The sequence below is a fragment of the Bombus flavifrons genome, chromosome 6, assembly GCF_040668555.2.
Source record: "Bombus flavifrons isolate JBK064 chromosome 6, iyBomFlav1_principal, whole genome shotgun sequence".
NCBI classification, from domain to species: Eukaryota; Metazoa; Arthropoda; class Insecta; order Hymenoptera; family Apidae; genus Bombus; species Bombus flavifrons.
The window spans coordinates 8,223,770-8,245,605 of NC_138447.1; the positions used below are offsets into that span (position 1 = coordinate 8,223,770).

The 21,836-nt window shown below is 46.0% G+C and overlaps 1 protein-coding gene across 1 annotated transcript in view; it reads left to right on the forward strand.

Moving 5' to 3' along the window:
* The first annotated feature begins 41 nt into the window (after nucleotides 1–41).
* Nucleotides 42–21,836, forward strand: part of jing (AE binding protein 2 jing) — a 152,839-nt gene continuing 131,044 nt past the window's right edge. The window contains exon 1 of the mRNA XM_069115380.1: nucleotides 42–1,582. Within this exon, the coding sequence (XP_068971481.1) occupies nucleotides 216–1,582 (1,367 nt within the window). The 5' untranslated portion in view covers nucleotides 42–215. The remainder of the gene's footprint in view (nucleotides 1,583–21,836) is intronic.

A 21,836-nucleotide genomic window follows, 5' to 3' on the forward strand; every position in this document is an offset into this window, starting at 1 on the left:
GGGTGTCGTCGTTCGGATTCGCGAGCAGGCGTCGGCAGCTTCGGGAGTGGGGGTCGTCAGTGGGCAGCCGTCGGCGAGAGGTGGCGGTGGTTTTGTAAGGTGAAGAAAAGAGGGGTTAAGTGAGCCGTGCCGGGCCGTAGAAGCGAGCTAGCGGTGGCGCGGCCCGTGCTCGTGCCATAGGGCCTCTGCCAGGCATTAGTGCGATCGTTTACAAGATGGCAGACGGTCCGTCCGCGGAAGACGCGGCTACCGACCTGGGGGACAGTGATTCTCGTTTAACAAGGGAGCGACACAAACGCGAGGACGCTTCGTTTTCGATGACGTCCTTGAGCACGGGTCAGGACATCGCGAGACGCATCCACGAAGACGCTTCTGTGCTCGATAGTCATCCTCATCATCGGCAACAACATCAACATCGTCCTCCCCGTCGTAATTGTCATACCAATGCTCATCTTCCTCGTCGGCATCTTGGTAACCCTAACAACAACAGCAGCAACAACAACAATAACAACAACATCAACAACAGCAGCAATAACATCGGTAATCTAAGCAACAACAACAATAATCATCATCATTACCAGCATTATCATCGTCGGGAGCACGAGGATGACCAGGCTGATGGTAACGAACGTGTTAGTAAAAACGAGAGTGGCAGTGGTGTTGGTGTTGACACGATGTGCGTTGCTCCGTTTACGTCACCGAGCAGGGAAGATTACGAGGAAAACGACGATGACGACGACGACGAGGACGACGAGGACGACGAGGACGAGGACGAGGACGAGGACGACGATGATGATGAGGAGGACGAAGACGAAGAGGAATATAACGTAGAAGAGAATGGAGTGAAGAAGGGTGTATCGAAAAAGTGTTGCGGCTTGGTTCGAATCGACGTAATAAAGACGAAAAATGTAATAAAGGTGAAAAACGAAGAGAGCGATAGCGATAATAGTAATAGTAGCGGTAACGGTAGTGGTAATAATAATGGTAGTAGCAGTGGTTCGGAGGGTGGCGCGATGACCGGTCACGCGACGCGCGGCGGTGACAATGCCGGTGGTGGGTGCTCGGTCGGTGACGGTCGACGGTCGAGGTCCGCGGCTTTCTTCGACGCGACGGTGAATTCTCCGAACGAAAGTGCGAGCAAAATGAACGAGTGCCGCGTAGATGACGACAACGACGAGGACGGAGACGGGGACGAGGACGAACATCGTCACCATGAGCATCAGGAGCACGCGTTAGTAGAAAAAGTGAATCGTCTCGGATGCGATAAAAGTAGTAGTAGCAGCGAGGCTGGTATAGACGAGGAGGACGCCTCCGGAAAAACGACGGACGGTATCGCTAGTGATGGTAGTAGTAGTGATGGTGGTAGTAGTGGTAGTGGTGGTGCTGCTGCCGCTGCTGCTGTTTCTGGTTCTGGTGGTGGTGCTGCTGGTGCCGCTGGTGTTACTGCAAATGGCCTCGTTGCCGGCAGGCATCAGGGCAGCCCTTTCAAGGGACAGGTTAGGATGGCCGAGGACACCCTCGTCGGCCCTTGCGGCAAGAAGCGGTGTGCCGATCGATACGACAGCTCCGAGAGTTCTGACAGGTGAGTGAGCGAGATAGCTTTTCTCTCTCGTGGTTCGACGAACGCCTCGAGGAACGAACAGAAGAGCAGGAAGGAGGAACAGAACGAGAGGAACGGTAACCAACTAGAAATCAAGCCGTGCCTTTGCTCCGCTAGTCAATGTATTACTCTGCTCCGATCTTTCCACGTACTCCGATTTTTCTCCTTTCTGATTACGCGACCTTGCGTCTTTTCTATCTTTGTTATGTTTGCTCGCGATAATACGAACGCCACGCATCTCGATATATGTATAATACATGCGTATAGCGATATACGAAAGTATTCGGTCGGGCGCATATCCCGTGTTTACGTTCGCGACCAGGCGTTTTTTCGAAGTATGTAGTTTTTTTCTCTCGACAGTTCGCTTCGCATCGTTGGGAGGAGCCACTTGTATATGTACCGGGAAAGAACGCGACGGTATATAGCGGAGTAAATATCTACGTACATACATAGGTCCATTTAAACACACGACAAATCTCTGTTTCTCGATCAACGATCTGAACGTCGAAGAAACGTACTGGTCGGTAAGCGAGTCTCGGTTCGGGTATCGCAATTAGTGCGAAGGCGCGTTCGACAGCAGGCCAGGGGTCGTTGTACCGCGGTTACGAGACCGACAACCGTGGCTGCGTTCGATCTGTGTGCGCGGCGTGTTTATAGGATCGTAGATGCTGCCAACTCGCCCTCTCGTTCCCTCCATACTCTCTCTCTCTCTTTTTCTGTTCTTTCTTTTTCTTTCTGTTTCGCTCTTTCTTTTTCCGAACCCTTCGTATCTGGCCCTTGTTCTCCATAGGAATTTATCACGCTAGAGGTAAGGTTGCGTTTCGGTAGACTCGGTTGCTAGCCGAGGAAGCGACCAGACTCGTCGTTTTCCTTCGCGTTTCGACCGCTGGTCGTAACAATATAACTTTTGTGACTCATTTATTCACGGCTACGGAGTAAGCCTGTAGCTGCGTGTTTATATCGTATAATGCATACGTGTAACTGTAGCGCACGAGAGTGTTTGTACACTTATAAAAACTTTGATGAATATATTACGTATGCTTGCGCAGATAAGAAATTAAATACATAGCGTAGAGGCCGGTGAAAGATATTCGAAGGATTTGATTATTAGGAAAGACTCGTAAAATTACGACGGCGGAAAGTTTGATACCAATTAAATTTTTCTTCTTTCGCTACGAATTTTCCCAACGACCTAACGTATACCACGTGTATAGCTTCCGTTGGTTTCGTGTGGGAAGGGGACGCAATAAAACTTTAGTATCCTAACGGTTCTTCTCTGTGGTACGCTACTAAACTCGAGCGTTTCTTAGGAAGAAAATGTCTAACCTAACCGCGCCATTGTCCTCTCGTCCTGGCTCGATCGCAAGCAACGTTTACCAAACGAAACTTCCGTTTACTTGTTTTCTTAATCGGCATGGAAAACGTTACGCGCTGCTCGTCTAACCTTGCCGTCCAATCCGTGTTTGTTTTTTCTTTTTCGTACTCGTCGGTTGCTCCACATTTTCGAAATACGCGCCAAGAATTTACTCGCACGTTAATTTCGTTCCTAACCTCTATCATCCACAGGACGTTCCGGTGTTTAACAGCCAAACTTTGTCAAAATATTCTATGCGTAATTAAGCAGAAAATATATAAACGTAGATCATTTAAGGTTTTAAAGTTATATACTGTGATGATAGCGAAATACCATCAGACAATATTTTAAGTAAATAGCTTAAGTAAATCTAATCTCGTAGATCTTTTCTAATCGTGTTCCTCGGTTTTCTCGAACTAGGCTGTTTTAGCAACTCGTCGCGTTTATCTCTCCTGTATACATATTTCCCCGCGCTTGCTTTTCGTTAGGTCGTGAGCGGATTTCACTTGCCTACGGTCCCTGCCGGTTAAATTACACCTGGCATCCTCGCGTAACGACGCTTTTTTCCTTCGGTTTAATCGCTCGCCTAGAGATAGTTGCGTTTAACTACGATAACGATTATCTGATTACTGAGAAACCTAGCTCGTGCTTCGCGTTTTTCTCTTTCCTTTAATACATAAACCTTCTGGATGCCTCACTCATAAATGTAAAAAATGTAATAAATTATTAGCGAAATCTTAGGAGCCACGAGTTAGTTTACAAATTACAGCTCGATTAATTGTCCCGTTTGTCAAAAAATCGTAAAATTGCGTAGAACACGTCTATAATTTATAACTCGTAAGCGGTTAATTTATTGAAATTATTAGTTGGAGGGACAGGAATCCTCTTGCACAAGCGGGCTAATTATCATTAACGAAATTTTACGCCTTCTATTCACGAAGCTCTATTAATAATAGTAATTGTAAATTTTTTCAACTTTCATATTTCTCGATCGAATCACCTTATTTATGTAACGAGTGGCTAAAATTTATCGAAGTTGTCCTAAGTATAGCTAGATCGTTGTAAATCTTGCACGCTATAAAGTGAAAAGAAGCGTGGACGTGAATGTCCGACTCGACTAGGTGAAAGATGATCGTTAATTTCCATCGTAAAATAAATTCGTTAAATGGTTTCGTGTTATCGGGCGAGCGTGGAAACTAGTCGAACGAGTTACTCGAACGAATTTTACTGCAAGTTACTCGTGCGATCCGAGATACCGAGAGCGTTGACGTTCTCCTTTGTTTTAGCCCTTTGCAGACTACGGCGCTAGTAGTTTTAAGGCGATATCGCTGTGGCGAGGCGCTAGTGTACTCTCTAAGGTCCTAGAAACTGTCTCCTTTCCGTTTGATTTCTTCTCTCTATGTCGAATCGTGCGTTCTTCGAACGGAACTCGACGTCCACTTCGATAAATTACGTACGACTATAACGACTCCCAATATAAAGATCCTCGTACGGTTTTCCTTTATTACGAACAAAACGGGTTAAACTTATCCCTTTTCTTTTTCAAATTATTGATCGATGGTACACGATATTAAGAAGAGATTAGAAGATTCGGTAACAGTAAATGTAACTCGCACGGTAAAACGCGACCATCATCGCGGCTCACCGTGTTAAATGCATGAAAATAGAGAAGAATATCCTCGTCTTAATTTATACGATCTATCGCATAACGATCCACTGTAACATCATTCGTTTATTCGCAAGATGTCTCAGGTGATTGACGTTCTATCGCGTTTCTGTTGAAAGAAGTGTACGTTGGTCGGTAAAAAGGATCGCGAAAAACGATAGAAGGAGATAGAATAGTCGTTTTTAGGTCTGATTGGCCGGTTTGCACGATGACCGGTTTCCTTGTGCCGCGATCGCTATTCAAGACCGTCCCGGGAATACCTTGGCTCGCGTTTTTTACCCGTTCATTACCGGATTACGGCATCGACGATCGATGTCTGTCCGTGGACGTTACTGGACACGTGACCATCGAGAACTCGCGATGAGAAGGCCGGCTCCTATCGACGCGCGTCGCTATCGCGATCGCGTTGCTCCGTTCAAAATTACTGGTCGTAAGAGAAGAAGTTGCCGCTGGTGAAAAGGATATCGTTGACCGGACGGAAGAGCGAGATGTTTGCAAAAATTTGCTACAAATTTGTATCGTTTATCGCGGGATAGGAGCGTGTAGGATTGTGGCTAAAATGGCTCGATGAAAATAAAATATCGGGTGTCCCGCAAGTAATTCGGTTTTTCATACTTCACTTTTGCTTCAAAAATAGGAGTAGGAAACTTCTTAGAGAAAGATAACGAATTCTAAAGGACACGAGAAAATTGCGGCTGATCTATCGCTGACAGGTAATCGTTTATTAAATACAATCGTCACAGATATCCAATCGTATTTTGATCTCGGTAAGAGTCGACTCTAATGCCAGAGATATCCAAAGAGATAGAGCTAGAACCGGTCGTCTTTACGAATTCGGTAATTGCGGTGTTAAGGAAAAGAATCTTTTTTTTCTTTAATAGCAAGGGACGCGCGATCTTCAATTATCTAAATCACTGAGAGTTAGAAAAAAATGAACGCTCGGTAGTTAGATTCGGTTTTTATCGGGGATATCTGCAAGCAAGAAACCGTATAATTTGCATAAACGTCACGTACGAAGATTGATCTTCGCCGAGACAGGAAATCTTCGGTTAGAAAGTGCATCGTTCGAATATAATTTACGATGAACTGTAGGCGCGTTTCACGCGATGCGTTCTTTTCAATTCGAATCGTAGTCCCGATGGTTCACGCGTACCAGACCGTCCACGGTCCTTTTGGTAATATTTTCATGGCCGCGAGCTGAAAGAGTAGAGGCGACTCCCGCTGCGGCCAAGCCCAACTGGATGCGGCTGTTTTTCGTGTTGCAATCGGTCGTGGCTGGCCTGGCATCTCGTACGGTTCACGGCACTTCACGGCTCCACTTGCAGACGCCTTATCGCGCCTCCAATGCGTCCGAGATAATCGACCGAATTCAGTTCGACGCTCGTTAATCTTCGGCCGCAGATAGCCAGCGACTTCGCGACGCTAATCACCGACCTCTCGTGTTTTCGTTCCCGTTTCCACTCTCCTATTGCCCTCCTTCCTTTCCATCCAGATTTACTCGTGGATATGGTTTCTGCGAAACGAATATCCACAATCGGCCTTGTATATCGTGTACACGGGCTACAAGGAGCGTCTGTACGCCGGTGTGTTTATATTTACGAAGCAATTAATCGAGTTTCGTAACATCGTCCAATCGCTAGAAACTCGATACTATGAAAATGAAACGCGCCACGTTTTCCGAACGTACGCGATGTTCGTATAGTACGCGCATCGGATCGCACACGTCTTTCGCTATACGTACAACGAAACTTGTCACCGATTCGTCCGGAATATTTGACATTATTAGAACTTCTTTGTATATTGACATCCGCTGGAGTTTATGCATTCAGCGAAAAAATATGATTTACATAGTTCGCATTTGCTTTCAATGTCTCGTATACGCTCACCTCTGCGGTTGCGTTGAATAAAATTAGCAATTCCTTCGACTATGAAGCCACGATAAGCGTAACGATTTCTTGCCCACGTGAAAACGACGACGAAGGTGATAGCAGTTTCGTTTAATCGATCGAACTGCGATAACCAATGATTCATGGGTATAATAAGAAGCGAATTGTAGGCGATCATTTTCCCGAGTGGGTGCAGCGGAATTTCAAAGGTCGGGCCGTTTCTCGATCGTAGGCGAACTCGTGCACGGTTTAATTGGGTCGGTGAAAAACGCTCGCTGCGTCTATTTCGATCTACGCACGACGATTTATATTTTACTCGATCGAGTCGAGTCCGCTTCTCGCGGACGAAGCGAAAAGAAGAAGAAGAAGCGGGGGCGATCGTGGTCGCGACGCGAATCGCGTGGCCATGGCCGTGGCCGTGAAAGTGAAATTCGTGAATGAAACGAGTGGAACAGCCGGCAAACCCAAGTGAAGGTAAAGGTTGCCGGTTTCGGTTTCGGTTTCGGCAACCGGTGTCTTCTCCTTCGACCGGTCCGAATCTCTCCGACTCGCTCTCCATTGTGGAGTCTGGCTTTCCATTCAAGTAACGTTGCTAGATGCTCGAAATTGGTTAGGACAGTCCCGTATCTATAATTGCAGAATTATGCACGAGATTGAAAAGTCGAGTATTTTTAAAGCTTTTTCACTCTTTATACGGTTCGTACAAATTTCTATCTCGATATCGTACACCACGTAATTACGAAGGATATTATTTATAATCACGTCGAAAGGAAGTTGTATTCCGTTGAAGCAGGAAATTTCGGACCTCGCGATCGAAGTCGTTTCGTAAATACTTGAGAATTAAATCGACAGAATGGATAATTTATTCTCGCTCGTTCGCGTTCTTTGTTGGATCAGGAAGAAAAAGCGAAGCATATTCTGAATATTCTGCGAGGAAATAAAATATCGCTTATAGCTGTTAGGTAGTTTTTTCTTATTTCGTACGTCTTATTAACTTTCATGTGCCATTGCCACGAACAGGCTAAAGTCTCCGTATGTGAGTACACGAGCGTAGAACGCGGGTAGAACACCAGCAGACTCCCAGTCTACTTTTCAAACAAGATCCGATAGCTGCGTCGTTATCTATTTCGAAGAAATAACAGGTTTGCGCGAATCGCTTAGCGTATCATCGATCGAAGCTAATTGATCTGAGCCAAGGTATTACCGGTTAATCGATCGAGATTGTTAATCTGTTAACTAATCGTAGATTCGATACGAAATGGATAAAGTTGAAACATAAGCAGAGTTTGTTTGGCGGATCGTCGGCACGTGGGCGGCTAAACGTAGGAAAAGTCGCGCATTGTGCCTGGCATAAAATGCGCGAGTTAACGAGGAGGTGGACGCGGAGGCGGCGTCGGGTAAGAGGAAGGATTTCTCATGAGCAGTGCCGCAAAAACGCCGCTCGAACTATGTTGCAACTGCAGTTAGAAAGCTCGAGCCTCGGCTATCTCTAGCTTGGCTCGGCCGAGCGTTTGCTCGCCGGAACGATCGTGACTCGTCCAGCTTTTCTGGAAAAATTCGGCACCGCGAGTACGTGGGTGGATAGTTGAGAAACAGCTTAGTCGAAAGTGGAACGTCGATCATAGGCTCGCTTTACAGATTCCTTTATTTTCCTCCCTTCGTCGGCTTCGCACTCGTCACGAATCGACACGACAGCGACGAATTTTTGACTCAAAGATCGCAGGCAAAAAGAAACGCAAGAAGTTGCATCTTCGATCGGCACGATTTTCAAATCTACCACGTCGATATTTCTACTCTGAGCTTATTTCGTTCGTTGATGTCGAACGTTTCCAACGCTATTCTTTCTTTATTGCTGCTCTTTCAGATACACAAATAGCGAATTTGAAGAGTTTACGTAAATGCAAATTACGTTTGTGCGTAAATATAGTCTCTCTTTTTCCAATATTTATACTAAATTGAAATCGCATCCACAAGCATAAACGAGAATTGATAGTTTGTTGACAATCTTCAACGTAAAGAAGACGACGTATTTTCTATTTTCCTTGGTAGGTATACGCGCGTCTCGTTCCCTCGATCGTTGCAGGATCGCAGATTCGTGACTTTTCGCGGTCTCGCTCGTTTCTGGTCGTCCACGCGAAACGAAAGTTTCAGGAAACTCGAGTTACCTAATTTTTTCACCCGGACGGTTTATCGCGAGTCGTTGCTCCGTCGATGTTCCTTGGGACGAATTTTTCGAACAGAGAGGCCATGCCATTAGGCGATCTTATCACACGTGATCTATCGATGTACGTCGAGCGTGATAGCGAACCGTTACGAAGCTCACCTTGCGAGGCTTCGCACGCGATCTCGCGGATGATTTGTCAAAATTTGCAATCTGTCGCGTATTTAGCGGATGCTTCGTTCGATCAAGGCCGCTAAATCTCGCCAGATTGGCAACAGACTCTGGAACTTGTTCCAAGATTTTGCTCGACCGAGCTTCCACGATATCGTTGGGCGACGCTGGCATCGAGAAAGTAATTTCCCATTTACGAACGTCCAAACAAAAATTCCAAACGTATGAACAAAAATTGACCACGAAGAGGAAGATTCGTGACAAGGATTAGCGAGATATGGTTTGGGTCGCGTTTCTCTGGAAAGGACGATGGCGAAAGAGCTGCAAATATTTCTGCCCTTTCGAACATCTAAAATTCTACAAGTTCTAAGGTGTCAGAAAAGTACGATCATTCATGGCAAACGCGATGGAAGACGCGTCGAAGAAGCGTATCTTCCACGGACAGGAAGAACGATCGCGATTTCTTTGTAGAAACGTACGGTCACGAAAACGGCGACGTCGGCGACGCGTAACAACCTTCAATTATATGTACACACAGACGTATTCGCTCGTTTTACAACTTGCATTATTCCACTCTACACTTTATTTTATCGTTATATTACCTTAGAAATTGCATCCGGCACAAGCGTTTCGTTATTGTTTAACGTCACTCTAGTTGTACTTAAGCGATTAGTCATCGAAGGATTTGTTTCGCAATGACCGGCAGATGTTACCGTGCGAACGATCGACGAGTAGAAACGGTACCTCCTAGATCATCTGTTTTCAGTCTGTAGAATAAACTGAAATACGTTTTCTCTTTTCAATGGAAAATTTCTACTTTTGTCGTTTCTCATTTAAACATCTCGATCGCTATATACAGGGTGGTTGGTAACTGGTGGTACAAGCGGAAAGGGGGTGATTCTACGCGAAAAAAGAAATCGGAAATATAGAATAAACATTTTTCGTTTGAGGCTTTGTTTTCGAGAAAATCGACTTTGAACTTTCGCTCGGTACGCGTGCACTTTATCGCGTCTCGTTATAACGGATCTCACTGTAGATCGTTGTCTCGATGGAAAAATTAAACAAAAATTGTTATTCTATATTTTCGACTTCTTTTTTCGCGTAGAATCACCCCTTTTTCGCTTGTACCACCAGTTACCAACCACCCTGTATATGCCTCGATAACACACATACGTATAAACCTTATCAACGGTATATTAAAATGGAATACGATTCATCGAATATCGTTAAAACGAGCCGCGATAGCTAGTATCAATTCGAAAGAATCTTATCTATCGTTTAACAATCGCGCGACCCAGGGACAACCAGCTTCTTAAATAGCGAGACTATGTCGCGTCGCGTTAACGCCTCTAGACGTCCATTCTCCCATCGAACGTTATATTTTCTATATATTCGCGTGTTACGCGCATTCTGAGCGTTTCTGCGTCCTGGAATTTTCCACGAACGCGTAAAAATCCGCCATAGAGTTACAACGGTCTACCTTGGTATTTAACAGCATCGTACGATATATAAAACGTACGACGACGAGTTATCAAATCTCGATGAAATGATAGGTGGAGCGGTTAAAGGATCGAAAGGATTTCGTGTCTTTTGGCGAGATGGAGAACCTACTGACCTCTCGTTTCTCGTCGGCGAACGCGATTACAGCGTCGAGAAAGTCGATTATCCGACGACGTTCGGGAACACCGGTAGCGCAACGATGCACGGACGAGCGTGGCCGGTTGTTGGATCAATACGCGGCAGGCTAGCGGCCCTTTTCGAGGGCTGCTCTGTGCCGATTCGCGCAACAAGTCTTCTCTAACGGGTGTCCCGGATTCGCGCGATCCCTCCTGGCCCAAGGATCTCGCCCCCTCGATCCAATTAACGCGTCCCATCCACCCGTTCGACAAAAGGCCAGCTTCTGTCCTTGTCTAATTAGAAAGACCGCGGATTAATTGCAATTAACCGCAGCTTGTCGCGCCCTCGACGATCCAGCCACGGTCTCTCTGTCTTTTCTCGGGTGTCTCTTTGCTCGCTATACGCTCACGTTGCGATACGCCGCTACGATCACCGAATTTTCCACGTCTTCTTCTCGTTGATATCTCGTCTTGATCGGAAAAAGGGTTTGCGATCTCGTCGCCTCTGGTTCTTTATCGTTAAACTTGAGAACCGAGTTTAAAGTTTAGCAAGTTTGACGTTGGTGCGCGCTGTTGGCGCTGGAAATAAGCGAACATTCGCTGCTTTCTAAGTAGATTTTTCGTCCTGTTATCGTGAATTTTTATATTATTTTCACCGACCGAGACCGTACGAGGATCGGGTAATTATACGTTTTTGAAAAAGCGGAGTTAAACGGCGAAGATCCGTAGTCATCGTGCGAGCGGTTCAGAGGCTTGGTAAATTGAAAAGACTTTTAAATTGACGTACTTTAAAACTCACCGTCGTCTCCTCGCGACGGACCAACTCGTGGAAATAATTAAATTTGTTTCTCGAGAATCGAGTATCGATCGTATACTTACGTAACGAAGTTAAGAAATTAATGAAAACGGCGGTCGGTCGGTCTGGTTTTCGTGCGGCCTTTTAAAAAGTATCGCGAGTTTGTTTCTGCGAGATCGGTCGATAGCGGGATATGCGTTGGAGCGAGCGAGGCTTGCGAACCAGATTCGCATCGTAATGGTTGCTGTTACCTCAGGTGGTCTCGTCAGCTCGTCTCCGAGGATGGAGATTGCAATTTCGAGGAAGGTAATTGCGATTACCGGACGATTACCCCGCCAGTGAAGTGGACCATTCGCGCGGTAGCTTCGTTAAGTCATTCGCGACCACTTGGCCGTTACTTTGCGCCGGGTTTTCGACCGTTTCCAGCGGATACCTTTTTCATTTTTACATTTTTTATCCCTTTCTTGGAAACTGTCAAAGTCGTTGGTCAACGTTTATCGCGATAATCGTAGCGCAGACGATCGTGGAACCGATTCCGCGTGAAAGTATAGCACGATACGAGGTTTTCCAATTCTCGTTCGATTGCACCGAGAAAATGTCTCGACGCAACTACAAGCTTTTGCTTGTACAATGCGATCTACAGGGTTAACAGCGTTTAGCAATTGTTAGAAATCTTCCTCTCTCGACCATCTTCTTTCGTAAAAATACCAGGCTGTTCCAAAAGTTTCCGTCGAGAATTGTGGATCTTAATCGCCGAAATAAAAGTAAAGGAACACTAAGGTTACACTTAGGATTCATATCAAAATAGTTTTAGATTTATTTAATAAACGATTCCTAGGATCTTCGTCGATATACATTTGCACGCATCCGGCACTCTCTCTGTCTCAACATCTTTCATATCATATACAGTTAAGGAAGAAATATCCAAGTTCAGAAACAGATATAATATAAGAGTTAACAACCACCAAAACCCATTAGTTACCTGATTACTTGACACGACGGATCAGATCCGCAGACTAAAAAGACAATACCCTTTAGGTCGAAGAATTAGATTCAACCAGAATCAAACATACTATAAACTCTTATAATCCAAGTTACAGTTCCACAAAATAATTTACTTATAACTCTCAATGAGATTTCACCGTAAATAGTCTACCAAATAAAAAAAAAATATTACATTGCCAATGGAACAGTTACCATTCATCTGTTTTTCGAGACGCTGCGCACACACATACTTCCATACACTCGTATTCACATACGTGTGTCACTACTACGCGGCTAATCTAGTCTAGCACACAAAATTACACATATTTCAATAGTTTCTTTCCTCTTACCAGCAAACAACAGACGCGCGACGTGTTTTGTTCTACGTTATTTTATCGAATTACGTACAATTCATTTTGCAACATCTTCAAAAAAAAAAAAAAAAATATACATAGAACGAAAATTGTCGCGCATCTATCGTTTCCTCGTAGAAGGAAAGAAACTTTTGGAATACATGCATCTTCATCCACTTACGTGTTCTCTCACGTTATGCGCGTTTTCGTACCTTCGAATCTCGAAGAAACGCGCAACTTAGCGTAGCGTGGCCATTTACAAAAGGATGGGTGTGACGTCTTGGTGAGATTGCTGGGAACTGCAAAGAGCTAGGAAGGATTAATGGGGCGACGAGAGGGCGGCTAGCGAGCACCTACGATAATTTGAGACGCGGTTCACCCGTGTTCCATCCACGGACCAACGTCGGACCTTTATGACGGAAGGTACACTTGGAATGGGGTTTCGCGAACGCGAGCTCGAGAAGGTGGTCGATTACGCTCGAGGCAACCACGTGGGTAGTGATTAATCGCGACACGAGCAAACACGCAGCTACGTATGCGTGGAGTACGCGTGTGAGGTGGTACATGAACGCGGAACGAGCACAATAGGCCAGAATACGCAGGCGTGGGCAAAGCGTTGCCTCGCTCTCGTGCGATCGACTCCAGCGAGCTTCGTTTCGATCGTATGGAATTTTTCTTCGACCGTCGATTTTACGAAAGAAATTCTACGAAAGCGTAAAATTTGAACGCTACTAGCGAAATAAATAATTTCTGCGAGGTCGTTTGCGAGAAAACAGCAGTAAATGTCAAAGCGTGTTGAAGGAAGTTCGCGTTTCCATCGTCGTTGCTTTTCTTCACTCTCAGGTTCTTGAAATTGATCGATATAATTCTCACACAGCTCGGGCGATCGTCTTTGCAGCCATATGGCAAAAATTCGCCAGTTCTATGTATATTTATAATTTTGAAAGTATTCGTACGCTCGATGTTCCATCAGCGTTAGAACGGCACGCGGCTGCCAACATTGCATCGGCAAAATTCGAATCCGATCTGAAAATATACGTAGAAGCTGCGAGATACTTGCCGCGTGGAAATATTTAGTAAAAGATCGGTATACGATAGGAATAGTCGCTCTGGGCGTACAAAAGGCGTTAAACACCGAGACTTGCCAGTATCGCGGTTGATCACCCGTTTAAATATCTTCGCGATGTCTGCGAGATATATACTTGTACCAAAATATCGTGCAATTTTCGTATGCATTTTCAGAATCGTTTAAAACGTTACAGCACTAGTCGTTACGGCACTAGTTAAACTTGAAAATGTTTCGCGTAACGCGCGTAATAACACGTTGGCGAAAGACGTCGACGAGCGGACGATTTCTTTCGCCAGCCACGCTGTATTTCCTTTCTTTTTTCTAAAGAAATGGCGAGCCAACTTTCAGACACGATCAGGTGAAAAGCGTGGTAAAACGTACGAGCTGCAGCTCTTTCGACTTTAGTCGGTGGTGGCTGCGGCTTCGAGTCCGTTTCCAGATTCCTATCTAACTGGCACGAGTTGCGGCCTGCAACCTAGGCCTAGGTCCGCGCTGAGTTTTGCAACGTGCCGCTTTCGTAATCGGCCGTGTATCGCGACGACCGCGTTTCTCGTTCACGGGTCGCGCGGCAGAAGTGCTCTAGGCCGGTTTCACTCTCTCCTCTGTTCCGTTGCGTTGCTCTCGTAACTTCGTGAACGGGTTGGCGGACTCGCGCGCGATTAGACCGGTCACGGTTCGCGAACAGGTCGACGGCTCGTTTCGTTGGTTGGGCGAGCAGCGTTCAAGTGGCGGGCCAGTTCGCGGAAAAACCAGATTGGCCGAAATCCGCGGGTGGTCTCGAAGGGTGGTCGTTCGATGTTCCGCTTCGATAAGCCGTGCGATTAATTTTCTTTCTGCCGGAACGTTCGATTTATAATTCAACGTTAACTGGTGCGAGGTTGCAAGGTGGAGAGACGGTCGTTTCTATTTTGTTTCGCTTCGATAGATCACGAGGGAAGAAGAACCAGCGTCAATTCGAACGAGCGAATTTCGTTTCTATACAGGGTGGTTGGTAACTGGTGGTACAAGCGGAAAGGGGGTGATTCTACGCGAAAAAAGAAGTCGGAAATATAGAATAACAATTTTTCGTTCGAGGCTTTGTTTTCGAGAAAAGCGACTTTGAATTTTCGCTCGGTACGCGTGCGGTACGTTATAACGGATCTCACTGTAGATCGTTGTCTCGATGGAAAAATTAAAAAAAAAAAAATTTTTATTCTATGTTTTCGACTTCTTTTTTCGCGTAGAATCACCCCCTTTCCGCTTGTACCACCAGTTACCAACCACCCTGTATATCGTAATGCGATACGTCCGCACGTACGTGGCGTTTCCTACTTTCTCGGCCGTACGAGCGTAATCTACAGACAAAGATGAGAGAAAAGACGTTTCACGAATACGTTGGTTCGTACGTTACGCTGCTGACAAAGTTCGAGCAGCCTACTTTCCATTAAAAATTCTGAGAATTCTGTTTCGACGATCGATACCTCTTGGAACGCGATCAACCTCGTAATCTCGTTACGAGTTTCTCGTTTACGCGCGTTTCATATAGTTTGAGGGTTTCTTGCGTAAGGAAGGGGATGTTGCGTTACCTTCGACGCGAGGCTTTGCCAGAGCGTAGCCGGCTGCGCGTGGATGACAAACTGCCTACGTAACGCGCACCCTGATCACACGGTACGCCTTTCTCCTCTGCAAATAATCGCCACGCGACCTTTGCTCGCGTGCGTTGCCCTGCACTGGGTTACCGGTGCCAAGCTGTGCTCGATCTGGGACGCGATTTTACTCGACCGAGCTGTCGGAATTTGCGAAATACGCTCGAGACGCGTGCCTCGATCGCGCCGAAACGTAACGAAACGAACGTTCCTACCCGGACGAATAGTTTTACTTCTGGCTATCGTATCGCCATTCGAACGCTCGACTCTCTGCTTTCTATGTTGCACGGTTTGCCCGAGTTTCTCTCGAGCGTTCGGCTATCGTTTTTCGATTACGCGTAATTGCGAAAATAATGGCGGAGAAACGCGGGAAACAGAGAAGAACGATCGATAAAGGAACAATTCCACGTCGCTACGACGCAAACAGAGTCGTGTAAGTGCACCGGTTGTTGCATCGTAGAAGAATGCGAACGTTTCGTAGGCGAGTGACTAGACAAAGGGAACAGGCTGGCCCGACGTTCCCATCCGGGCTGAAATATCCGATCCAATTAACTCTGTACCCTCTTCTTTCTCTCTTTTTTCCTCCGTCCCCCTTGCCTCGTTCGTTGTCCTCTATCGCTTTTCCCTACAGTCCAATTGTCGGACAGCGCAACTATTTTTTTTCCCCTTGGTTCTACGATTCAATTTCGACTTTGAATACCAGAATTCTGCCAGGTCGCTCCACCAGTCACGTTATAACGTATCTCGTACGTTGAGCTTTCAAGTTGTACAAACAGGGATACGTGGATGGACGAAACTCGGGGATCCCTGGCTATCGTCGATTTCGAAATCCGTTAAAGACTATGCAACGTTGGTAGTCGCGTGCGAACGCGGGTTGCGCCGCGTAAACGGCTTATGCAACCGACAAAGTCGGCCCAGCAATTTGTTTATCGATGAACGTATAGCCGCTGAACGTATATTCCGCACCTTCTTGGTTGGTTTTCGCATCGCTAAACACGGCCCGTTTCCATGCAGAATACCGTCGCGTCCTTTCCTCGTTTCTAGCTTGTTAATCTTAGCTCGAATTCCGTGGAAGAAGCTCGCGAGCATCGCATACTGCAGGAACAGTGGCAGTACCAGGCAATATTGGCAGGTTTCAGTTCGCAGATGCGTCTTTAGCCAGATTTTTGCTCTTTTCTGCAAGACGCTCTCGGAGAACGGAAGACGATATACCGTAAACAACGATGCCGTACACTACGAATTCGAAGAGGCGAGGGTGAGCCGAAACATTTGGAAACGTAAATCCGAGCGAAACCATTGCCGGTTGAAATTTCGCGAGGATCAAGACGAAATTCCCGGGCTTTCGCGCAGCCACGAGAGCGGAGGCGGCGCCATTTTCCCCCGTTATAATTTCCGCCGTGCCGGATCCATTTCCCTTTCGCCGAATACCTCTAACGATCAATTAGCTGCTGGGATTAATCGGCCGACAGGTCGGTGGACGGTCGTCGAGCCGGTGATCGTTAAATCTAGTTTGCCTGATTTTGCCTTCGACTCGGAGTCAACGATTTGCAAACTCGTCGCTTAAAAGTCCGGTAGAAATTTTTCGGCTAACTCAAACCCGAGATTCGCACGACGTATTTTAAGATCCGACATATTTTTCAACCGTCGAGTGGAATTCACGCGAATCTTGGTTTGCAGTTGTAGCAGAAGGTTTAGTAGGTCGAGATAGCGAGCGTCCAGGAACGAGTTTCATTTTCTATCCCGTCGAGTCAAAACAAGACGAGGGCGCGGAGCGAGAAGACGGCAGAAAGAAGCGGAGAGACGGGAGGAGAGGAGAGACGAGAGGGAAAGGAAGGGCAAAAGGCAGGAGAGAAAAAGTAGCGAGGGAGAGAGAGAGAGAGAGAGAGAGAGAGAGAGAGATCTCTAACTCCGCTATTTATCCCTTGAACCCACTCCTGCCGGTTCGTCCCTCCACCTCCTCGATTTCGCGGTCAGAATTTGCGGAATGTCCGAGGCTGGAACCAGTCCATCCGGTTTTTTAATTGCAAAAAGGATCCGCCCGGGCTGTGGAGCGGACCGTGCAAACTTGCCTCGAACCTAAACTTCGCAGACAGGACTCCCTTTGGCTCCTCGGAGATCGGAAGCTGCATCCTTGCCTTCTCCTCGAACGAATCGAGTCTGACCGTTTCGACCTCTCTACCTCTTCCTACGTTCTTCGTTTTGTCCTCTCGACGTTCGCTCCAGTGAAATCTCGTTTAACGTTAATCGACGCTCTTGCGATCCCGGTCGTAAATATTAGCACGCTCGTCGGTTACGTTTCGTCAGGAAACTGTAACAAGTTCCGCTCTACCGAGAATTTTATAGCGCGCGTGTAACGCGAACGAAACGACGGACTCGCGATGCAACGATTAGAAGATAAAAGCAACGAGATGGAAAGCATCGAATTTGTACGGCGTATCGATAGATGTAATTCGTTTGCAAAGGATAACGCAGCGGTGGGTGGGTCAAGGCATTTTCGCTCGTTCTCGTCGACGACGTTCCAAAGTTACGCGTAGAATTGCCAACGTATCGATAGCAATTCCATACTCCAATACGTATTTATATACGCGTACAAAGAATCGAATCCTCCGAGTAAGTATCGATATCGTACGATATCGTATGGCACGTTCGCGATACCGTGATGCGTGCTTCGCCGCAACGTATCGCTATGCTTTGATAATCTTGGCGCGCGATTTTGTCACATTCTTATCGTCCGAGATATTATCTTCGGTGGATACGCTCTAACCATAATAACAGGCAAAAATGATTCGGTTCTTGTTTCGTTATACGTGCGCATGTCGAGCCATACTCGAGCGAACGGCCGTGCGTGTGCCTGAACTCGTTACATCCGCCTCGTTACGAGCCGTATTGTCCGGTGTCGGAGTCCAAGCTGTACGCGATTGCCGTCACTGAAAATGGGTTAATCATTGTTTTATGTCTCTTCGATATGTACCCATTAACTCGCGATTTCTACGGTGGCTCTTTAAAAGAGCATTAACTGGTTGCATTAACCGCTGTTGCGACACCGTGTCAAATGCAAAGTATCGCGATATATGTAGATAATTAGTATTTGACGATCTTTAGCGAAGAATCGAAGCTACAGTATGGAAGCGGCGTTGAAATCAGACTCTGTTGCGAATGCGATCTGTCTTTGTTGAATCTTCGTCCAACAACCTATACCATTGTGTCTCGATATTACAAAACGCAAAGCTTCTTTTCTGATCATCCGTTTCCTACTTTTTTCTTTCCTTCTTTTTTCTTCTATCGACGAGCCTGATCGAGAGTAGTCCACGTTACTACCTACGTTGATTTTCTTTTATAAATCACAAATACAAACGCCCGTGACATGGGCTGATAGTAGTCATTTTTTATCTAACCTCATCACGGATAACGACTATCACAGTTCTATATTTTACTTCGATAGCAGCGACTGTCCCTGCTTCCAGTCACGAACGCTCTCTGTTCGCGAACCTTCTTTTCCAAGGTTTTCAGACCGAGCGAACACGAGCACAGCGCCAGAACAACAACGTTCGCCCGCCTTTGTTTAATTAACGTAAACGTTCATCGAGCAAATCTATTCGTAAACCGAGCCGCACTGAAAGACGCGCTTCTTCGCGACGACCGCTAGCGAACGCACCGGCCAACAATCGCGAAACAGCGAGAGAATGCTCGCTTACATTTCAATCTCGAAGATGCCAGTCGGCGAGCAAAATATCTGCGATCATCGCCGTTGTTACGCAACTGGAAATTAAAAGACTCGCTTCTTGTCACTGATTCACGGATAACGAATAAACCTGGGTATATTTGGAAAATAAACAGTGGAGTTTCGCGGCAGGCAGAGAGGAGAATGGACATTCGTACGCTTTCTAAGCGCGCTTTCGTGGCAGCTCGTTCGCTCGAATCGCGTTTATCGCGCGAGTATCGATCGGTACGTACTCGCTTCGGTCGCTCGCCGCGGTCAATTATTGTTTAATCCGACAGGAACTCCCTTGCCTGCTCTCTTACATCGATAAATTCGTTGATTTGTCTGGTCGAGCGCGTCTGCGTCGCGGCCACGGAACGAGGATAGCCGCGACAATCGCGTCGATCGATAGCCGCGATAACAGTTGCCGGATGCGTTCGCGCTATCGGCGCGTTCGCGGCAACAAACGACGGTTGAATGGAGATTCGCCAACTATATCGGCAACTATTTGGCGGGTCAGGGTCTCGGTAGCAAGCGCAAACGGGAGGAAAAGTTGAGTTGGCGTTTGACAAAGTGATAAGCAAACGCGAGGAAAGAGTATAAGGTCTAGGAATATTGTGCTCGGGTTATCGAATTTCTATTAAAAAGTAAATATAATCTAGAGAGTAAATAATCTAACCAAATAATAAACTCTGCGTTTCAGATATCGCGTTATCCGTTCTAACCTTTTGATTAGAGACACGTACGTCGTTGTCAAATCATCGCCGAACCACTGATCGTACAGAGATACGTGTTGCTTTAACGATATCGACCAGCTCCTCGATGCTAACATCGTCTTCGAAGAGTAATTTTTCATCCAGATACGACAATTTAATTTTACGTTTCTCTCTTCAAAAATGCTATTCGCAAAATTAAATTATTAGTTTCGCGAACAGATCGATGGTCGATTTATCGTTTAGAAGAGTAGGAGGATTTACCGTGGCTTATCGAGTGCGTTTAAAATACGTTTATCGAACGATCGTCGTTCTACGAGGTTACAACGTATGGAAAGAAAAATCGAGTAGGCGCGAGCGAAACGCAACCTCGAACGTCGCTACGAACGCCGATGCGAATCTGAAGGAAGTCGGTACACCGTTGCGTTTATAATCGCGACACCTTCCACGAGATTACGTTAACCCATTTTCCGTCTTTTCTTTTTCCCTTTTCTCTCTTTTTCATCGCGAATAACTACGTCAGCGAAAGTTCGCGTAATCTGGACGTAACACGCGATTCCATCCCTTTTGACATCGAACGCAAAAACTTACAGTCTTCCGTGAACTTTGTGACTCTACGTTATCGGTACTCTTCTACCTACGTAGTACGTATTTTATTATTCTTAAACTTCTTTAACCAGTTTGTACGTACAGTGGATCGATACGAATGGCCTGTCGTGTTTATTCTTTGCACGGAAACAGATCGATCATTTTTTACGTAACTGAAATTTCTACGAAACTTAAGGTTTCTGAGATCCCGGAAGTGGAACGTTCGCGAAACTCGCTGTTAGGAACACGACCGAGGCTGAAAGCAGCACGAGTCTGTTATCTGTTCCAACGGTTCCTGATCTTCGCTTTGCCAGCGACCAGCTCTGAATAATTTTTTGTCGCCGCGGTCCCCCATGACTTGCTTCAAAAGGTAAATCCGTCGTGTGCCTGAAATACGTATATTCAAGGTACTCGTCGATTGCTCGTCGAGAATCTTCGAATTCGAGGAGATTTAATTCGAAATATGAGGTTGTCCGAAAAGCTTTCGTTTCATAAGTGATAATAGATGAACAACAATTCCTGTTTTATATTATTTTATTGAATTAGGTATGATCCATTCCGTCATATTTCTATTATTATGTTCGTAATTCAATAAACTGATACAAAACAAAAAACAAGTGCGCGTCTATTATTTCCTTATAGAACGAAAGAAACTTTTCGGACAACCTAATATACAGGAACTCGTACTTCTGTCGAATATTTTTCACTCGAACAATAAGACAACGACTCATCGAGGCGCAAATGAAGAACCGCCGATTCCGATTACAGAATATGTCGTACGATCCCATTCTTAATTCTTATTTTCTCTTAATCGACCGCCTTACACCTGATGACGGGTGTCTGCGGGTTGATCTTTCGATCGGATTCCTCGGATTCGTTTTCTCAGCTGTTGGATCGTGAGAACACGGTCGACGTCTAATGGGTTCATGGATATCGCGAAACGAAGCCAGTCAGCCTCCGATTGCGAAAGATCGCGAAGAGACTGGCATCGGAAGAAAAGAGGTGTACAACGTTATCGATCGCGCAGGTGTCGATACGTTCGCGAATTGCGCGCGGATTGGTGTGGTTCGAGGTTGATATTTATGAAAGCTGAGCGCAAATCGGGCCGGAAATTCGAGGCGTGGAAGGTTGCGGGAAAATTCAACGATAACAATTAATAATCGTACGGACAAGTCACGCGCGAATGCGGACCGACAGCCAGGCTTATTATGATTTAACGATTTCGTCACGGTCCGCCACACGCTCTCCGCTCTCGCTCCTTTTCACCAACAAGGAAAAATAATCGTACGCGTTCCCGCCGACAGCTCCATATCGACGCCCAGTTTTCTTTCCTCTCCTATGCCTTTGTGGTATACGTAGTGATGGATCTGAAACACTTGCAATCGCTTCGAACCTGTATAGAGAAAGGCAGACTCGTTGGCTGAGTCGGTGGTGCTGCGATATCTCAAAATTCAATCTCGAATACGGAATAATCGAACACGTCGTTTGTCATAACTTGTAAACGTGCTTGAAACATAAGCAACATACATACATTATACGTGGGCAATATACGTA